Consider the following 6,471-nt stretch of genomic DNA (forward strand, 5'->3'; position numbering starts at 1 on the left):
AATGGCCAATACAACGAAGACGGCTGTGTGTTTGACCTCTTCGGTAAGCTTATTTTATTGATGATTATCACAACTTATATTCTCTGACAGACTGCCGTTGCCGTCTCCCAGTCGGCCACCACAAAGATGCAACCACCTGCAAAGAAGGTGAAAATTGAAGAGGACATTGATGCCAGCACTGCGCAACTAACGCTCACAGCCCCACCTGGCTATTGGATCGAGAAGCAATACAAGACGCACTCGAGCTACTGAAACTATCATCTCCCTCCTCATTGCCAAGATCAACGGTGGCCGAAGCAGTTCCTCCCAACACTTTACCTGTGGGCCGGGAGTCAAAATGACCTCTGGCAATTCTTAGACGCTCCTCTGGTCAAGGCACTCCAATCCATTTATGATGTCGTGTATTCAGAAGAATCAGATCTTGATTACAAGGTGACCGCTCAAGGGTCTGTCTTTGGCGTTGTAAGTCGCATTTTTTTCTGTCACTATTACTAATGGTTACAATCTCAATCAGGCCACCCAACGTCTCGCAGAGTGGCGCAGCAATTTTGGATCAACGGGACTGGCTATTATGATGGATTTTTTCACTAGGAATGCTGACACTGATCCAGAAACACTTGCTGATGTGCTTCTGGAGGACTTTGCTTTCATTTATGAGGACATGGAAAACCTAGACCCGATGCAAGCCTTCCGGTCTCCATTCATGTTGCAGCTCTTCGCAACCGCTCATCTTCATGCCATTCTCGGGCATGTTGAAGTCCCCGCACTTAAAACATATGTGCTGTCTGTCGTCGGGATGACTGGTGTTATTGGCATTTGTGCAGCTTCAGTAAGTACTCTGTACATTCAAGTAACATTACTGATAATTCTACAGCTCGAGCGTGCCATCAAACGTCTCCGTGTCAATGCCATTGACATTGATGTGGACACCCTAGATCTGGGTCCTGCACAAATGAAGCGCAAGCTGCGGACACCGAAGACCTTCAACAAGGCCACCGGCAAGGATAGCACTACCGAGAATGCCTTCTCCATCAACAACTGGGGATCAGTAACTGCATCATATGTGGTTGCTATCAAGGCGAAAGGAGACGACTACATGAGGACCACAACATTAACGGCTCGGAAATTGCTGAAGAAATTGGGCAGTGTCGGCCTCCAGAAGTACTTTCGCACTGATGATGATGGCTCAGAGGCCGTTGACATCCGCGCCATCCTGTGGTAACAAAGATTGATTCTTTTTTTCCTTTATTGACGAGCTGATATCATTCTATAGATGTCATTTCTGCACTGCTCACTGCAAGTTTCCAATTGTGCGGCGCCCGTCTTCAAACCATTGCATTTTGCCTATCCCACCATCACCCCGGTTTGCTCGTTTTGTGTTTCATTATCCGCATTTCATATCCTTTAATCTCCTTCAATTCTTTTGTTTTACATTCATTTTCGCTCTTACAATCACTGCCCTTTCTTCCTATTTTGACCACTTTTTCACACTTCACGTCGCCATTTACTCCATTTTAACCAATGTTTTGTACTTTGTATTGGACAATGTGACGCCGTTTGCGCTATTATTACTGCTTTTTTTGTCGGTCAATGCCTAGTAAGTGACTTTTAAGAGCAATAAAGTAGAATTCAGAGGGCGAGTGGCCTTTTTCTCAAATTTTCCGCCGTCTCTTTCATGTCACCCCAATGGCTCCTCAAACCCGGTTAAAGTGAGAAAATAAGGATAAATTAGGATTCATCACCAAAAATAAAAGTGAGGTTTTACTGATGTAGAAACTGAGATGTAAGCCGTTTATATTCATCGCGCACGTTATACAGTACTAACGAGACTTAGATACATTTGTTCTCCTAGGTACTTAAGCTCGTATAACGAGTTCTTACTAGAAACTGAGATATACATTTGTTCTCCTAGTGCACGCGTCTCCTCGCTCGAAATAAGTCTCTATAGACACTGATACCGGCCACTGGGAAAGTCTCTATAACACATAAGATGAAGGATCTGCGAGGTAAGAAGTAGGGCTCTGCCGCCTTGAATGGGGATATCAAGATGACTATGCCTGCTACGACAAGGAATATAGTAAACATCATGACTTCTATGGTCGAACATTGAATATTGAATATTGAATCTCTGTGTGGATGACCCAATCAGCACGTTGGTGACATCATCGCGTCATATGCATGATGTTTGATCCCGCGGAACCAATTGGCGTCCACCTGTCCTGCAGCATGCCATCTGCGATGGTATTCAGTCACGAGAAGACGAGACATTCGGACACTATTTCCTACAGAAGCTAAGGAAAAGACAACGGCGAACGTAATATACAGACACCTGTTATTGTAATTCACTGTAAAATGACACGCGACGTCTGAAGGTGATCGGTACGCTTGTACATAGTAAGTGTAGGCATTTGGATGACTTTGTCCTCCGAGATAGATTCACAAAGTTATAATAATCTTGAAAGGGTCCGATCCGCCCCCTTCCAAGCCAGCTATCGTTGCCCGGCGTACAGCGTCAAGGTATTCCCCAAGCCTTCGGCCATCGAGATGCAAGAAATCATCATACAGCTTGTACCTCGAATCCGCAACAATGTTAGCGAGCTCCAATGCGCGCTTCAGATTTCTGACCATGATGTGTTAGAACTGCAAGCACTGTATACGAAAACATGCTTACTCTGGGACATGCTCTCGAGAGGCGTAGAGCATGACATGTAGCCGCAGTACAAGCTCGGGGACGTATATCTGCCGAACGCGAGTTAGCTCACGGGAACGGCGATCTCCTGTCTCGTCCGGCATCATCCAATCCGAGGTGAGTAGTTTCACGACGGCATCGTAAGCCTGGTCCATAAGTCCCTTGTAGTCGCTTAACCAAGCGGCCCTGGTGTCCCGGTTCATTATCGAAACCTCTAGACTCTGACACTCCACGACACGGTCAAGGCTGTCCCAGATCGTGAAGAACTGCCTGTAGTGAAGGTATTCTGTTGCTCGTTCCTCGGGCTGGTCAATGGAGGCGAGTTCACGCGGAAGCACCTCCATCAGGTTCTTTGCAAGCGAAACTCTCCCTGCCCCTGGGAGACATGAATTAAATCGTGATAGTTAAACATCGACAACAAGCTTACCTAAGAAGTACCGCAAAATGACGGTCGCCTGTTCCAGTGCGGTATCATGCGTTCCATCCTCAAATGTCGTCCACTCTATGGAACGAAGGAGAAGGAGCTCGATATCGGAGGGAGTGGCTTGCAACGTAATAACAGAAGGGAGTGGTCCCTTCATTTGAGGTAGAAGCTGCAAGTAGTGTTCAGTACGCACATGAGCTTTGAAATGCAAGTCCCACCAACCTCGAAAGCTCTATCGATTGTTCGCTCGGCAGTGACGACTGCCACCCTGTGAACATCTAGGCCATGTTCTCGTGCGCGAGTCAATGCTAATCGACGTTCGTTTATGTCCGCGGTCAGCTCGAGCGAAGTCAAGAACATCGCATATCGTTCGACTGCGTTGTCTCCTAGCGCGCCGGCATACATGGCGATCAACTCTCGTTGGCCTGCAGCCTGACAAGGAGATTAGCGCGGAAAGAAACAACTAGGGTCAATTTCTCACTTCCAATACTTGTAGATACGCCTCGAGTATGACTTGGGTCGCGAGCGGCGGAATTGTAATATCAATCATCCGCAAATAAAGGCACAGGTGGGCGAAGAAACGCGTCATCGTAGGGTACCTGATGCTTCGTTAGAGGGTGTCAAATACACGTTGTTCAGCTCACTCTGATGATTCGGGATCAAAGTTTCCATTTTTTAGTCCAGCTGCAAAGGTTTCTAGCAATGAACTTGTCCGATCGAGGATGATGGCCAGTTGAGAAACGTGGAATGCGTGGTCTGCGGTAGGACTACTGACGGTCAGCACATGGAAAATAGACACGTGTATGTGGGCCGTACCCGTCCTCCACATGAACGCTACCTAGGGTTTCCAACGTAGATGTCGCTTCCTTTTCCCACTCTTCTTCCTCAGCCACATCTTCCTCTTGGGACGGAGGCGAGGGCATGTTTTCTAATACTGCCAGTCCTCCATCCCAGAAGCCGCCACCCAGTTTAATCATTTCTGCGGTCTGTTTTTCCTCACATAGGATACTGATCTGCGCCCATAGATTGTCTTCCCATGTTCGACATGCAGACTTGAGGATACTAAATGTTTGCGGGCAGGGCGCGAGAGCTGCGTATAGAATGCGCTCTGGATCGGGGAGGTTGGGCTTGGAGGATACGTTAAAAAGATGGTGCGCAAATGGTTAGATAACACACATTCAGGGCTGCTCTTGCGCATGTTGATTTCCATAATTTTCGACGTGGGTTTCCCTGCCATCCTTCCGCATCATCAGCATCATCGATGCCGTCATCATTCCGTTGCTCATTTGCTGTCAGCAGATCAGATATGCGCGGATGCATACCTAAAGCTTGGCTTACCAATAGCTCGCCATTGAAATAATAGCGAACCGCGGATACTGGCAGCCCTCCATGGTTGATGTGCTTTTCTGCATAATTCAACTGCCTCATCCAATCTGCCAGCACGAACAAATGAATAGAGCGCTTGTGCTAGGCTTTTCTCAGATCCCTGCGAATGATTGCATGTTGGTCAGTGCTTCAACAAGTTATTATTTGGCTCACGGCGTCATCAGCTGCCAATGATCGGCCATCACCTCTGTTCATGGCATCAGGATCTAGCTCTTTTACCAGACCCTCTCTTATTCCTGAGCCTGTGCGTAAACCCTGCATGACATTATGTTTCGTAAATTTCCAGTATCCTGTGGTGGCTTCTGGATGTTGCGGTTGTGGGGCAGTTTCATGGAGCCATTCTCGTACTACGACGAGTTCCGTGAGGAGTACTGATGAATCCATGATTGCTTGTGCTAATGTTGACGTGGGTGTGTAGGGATTTGTGGCAAGTAATGTGCGGGGATGGACGCGTGGTTCTGGTTCGGTTTTGCGGGCACTACAGTTGCCTTGAGTTAGGAACCAGTAGCAAGACGCGTTCACTCACGGAATTATAGCCTGAAGAAGGCCCCACGTATTGGCCTCCATGCGTAAGATGTCGAGTTCCTCTTGAGAGACGTCAGAAGACGCGCTATTCTCCGCTTCTGTTATTCTGGTAGCGGGTGAGGTACGTCTATAGACAAGGAATTTGATACGCACCGGTCGCGACACAATTGTCGTAGCCTAGGCGCAAACCCCATGTTGGGATCGAGGATAGCGGCAAGGTCATCTTTTGCAGCCTGGCACACAGAGAGTACATCCGCACAAGACGAGTATAAGGACTCGGACATCTCTCCAGATTTTGGAAATGAAAACGACTTTGAACTGGTCGAATGTTGATAATGACTTTGACTTATCTACTGCAACCAGGCAGCTACGCAGTTCACAGAAAGTCTAGTTAATGGTCAATCTGGGGGCAAATCTGTCAGACTCTGGGTGTATTGTCTGGGGGCGTGTCAGCCGCTCGGCTCAATTCGGTCGGAGTTTTCATTTATAGCTGACACATCGCGCAAGGGCTGAAGGCCACAACCACGTTATGCAGTACGGACACCGGGGGGGCGAGAGGGGTAAGAGGAACACTGAGAAGAAGGTCTGTGCACAACATCAGCCATGGCTGGCGTAATTCCGACAAAGCTGAGCCCCAGACAATACTGCACGGCACTAAACTATTTGTCTCATGGGTAGGAGTCGTCCAGTCTGATAGAAATGCGGATGCTGACAAATAACTAGCCTGTATGTCCTTGCGTCCCTCACTTGTCCTCACATTGCGCCATTCGATACGTCTGTAGAGTAGTAAGCCAATTATAACTGTTCATCGATCATCGTCCATCATACTTGCACGCTGAGGTGCATTCTACATCCTCTCTGCTTTGAACCTAGAAATCTTTCCACCCAGAACGCTGGCAACTGTGCCTGTCGCTCTGGCAGCCACCTTGGAATTATCCTCCACGTCCGTCGACGAGCCTCATTTTTATGGGATGTATAACCGCATATGTGGCATTCAAGCCAAAGGGAACATGCTAGCAACAAATTTGCACACCGTGTGGTTGCAGAAGTACTGAATCCAGACCCTCCAAGTTATATATTGCTTGAAGTCAAGTCAGATCTTTTCGAATTCCTCTGCTGGTTCCCTCGTCAGTTTGTCCCCTGGATTTTGGGATCGCGGATGGTGTGGAAGAAGACTGGGCTATCTGTGTAGCCACTGCGTACTATCTTGTTCGCCATGGAAAAGTGACATGATGGGTCAGACCGTGATTATGAGGGCACATTTTGTAAGATAACACCGAGACTTTGTGCAGCATCCGAGCCTAAGGGGTTCCCTCACACCATGACATTGGCAGTGCAAGCATAGAGATAGTATTGCGTTTTCTACATCTGAGTATCTTTTGTGTCAAGCGCTGGGAGGACGCCCAGCAGACATCGAGTTTCCAGCTGGAGAAGATGGTGAACTAGT

At 47.9% G+C, this 6,471-nt stretch overlaps 2 protein-coding genes across 2 annotated transcripts; one reads left to right on the forward strand and one right to left on the reverse strand.

Moving 5' to 3' along the window:
- Position 1: 1 nt before the first annotated feature.
- F5891DRAFT_977309 (uncharacterized protein) lies at positions 2 to 1,222 on the forward strand (the record flags this gene model as incomplete). Its single annotated transcript, XM_041376691.1, has 5 exons — positions 2 to 43; positions 91 to 147; positions 301 to 462; positions 515 to 829; positions 875 to 1,222. The coding sequence occupies 5 exons, from the start codon at positions 2 to 4 to the stop codon at positions 1,220 to 1,222; spliced, it is 924 nt and encodes a 307-aa protein (XP_041229314.1).
- A 1,001-nt stretch (positions 1,223 to 2,223) lies between these two features.
- Positions 2,224 to 5,465, reverse strand: F5891DRAFT_1171067 (nuclear pore protein 84/107). Its single transcript, XM_041365528.1, has 12 exons — positions 5,178 to 5,465; positions 5,026 to 5,130; positions 4,653 to 4,977; positions 4,452 to 4,599; positions 4,290 to 4,402; positions 3,930 to 4,240; positions 3,758 to 3,880; positions 3,595 to 3,712; positions 3,336 to 3,545; positions 3,117 to 3,282; positions 2,672 to 3,065; positions 2,224 to 2,620 (listed from the first exon to the last, which is right to left on the reverse strand). The coding sequence occupies exons 1-12, from the start codon at positions 5,306 to 5,308 to the stop codon at positions 2,437 to 2,439; spliced, it is 2,328 nt and encodes a 775-aa protein (XP_041229315.1). The 5' UTR covers positions 5,309 to 5,465; the 3' UTR covers positions 2,224 to 2,436.
- Positions 5,466 to 6,471: the final 1,006 nt, after the last annotated feature.

The sequence above is a fragment of the Suillus fuscotomentosus genome (assembly GCF_016647785.1).
Source record: "Suillus fuscotomentosus strain FC203 chromosome Unknown F5891scaffold_11, whole genome shotgun sequence".
Taxonomy (NCBI): Eukaryota; Fungi; Basidiomycota; class Agaricomycetes; order Boletales; family Suillaceae; genus Suillus; species Suillus fuscotomentosus.

What these genes read in the sequence shown, in the direction of transcription:
- F5891DRAFT_1171067 (XM_041365528.1), bottom strand. Translation starts at nt 5,308, where the DNA reads ATGTCCGAGTCCTTATACTCGTCTTGTGCGGATGTACTCTCTGTGTGC. An exon ending in CATTGGCAGCTGATGACGCC is followed by an intron (nt 4,600 to 4,652) that starts GTGAGCCAAATA and finishes AATCATTCGCAG; the next exon opens with GGATCTGAGAAAAGCCTAGC. An exon ending in TCTCGAGAGCATGTCCCAGA is followed by an intron (nt 2,621 to 2,671) that starts GTAAGCATGTTT and finishes CATCATGGTCAG; the next exon opens with AAATCTGAAGCGCGCATTGG.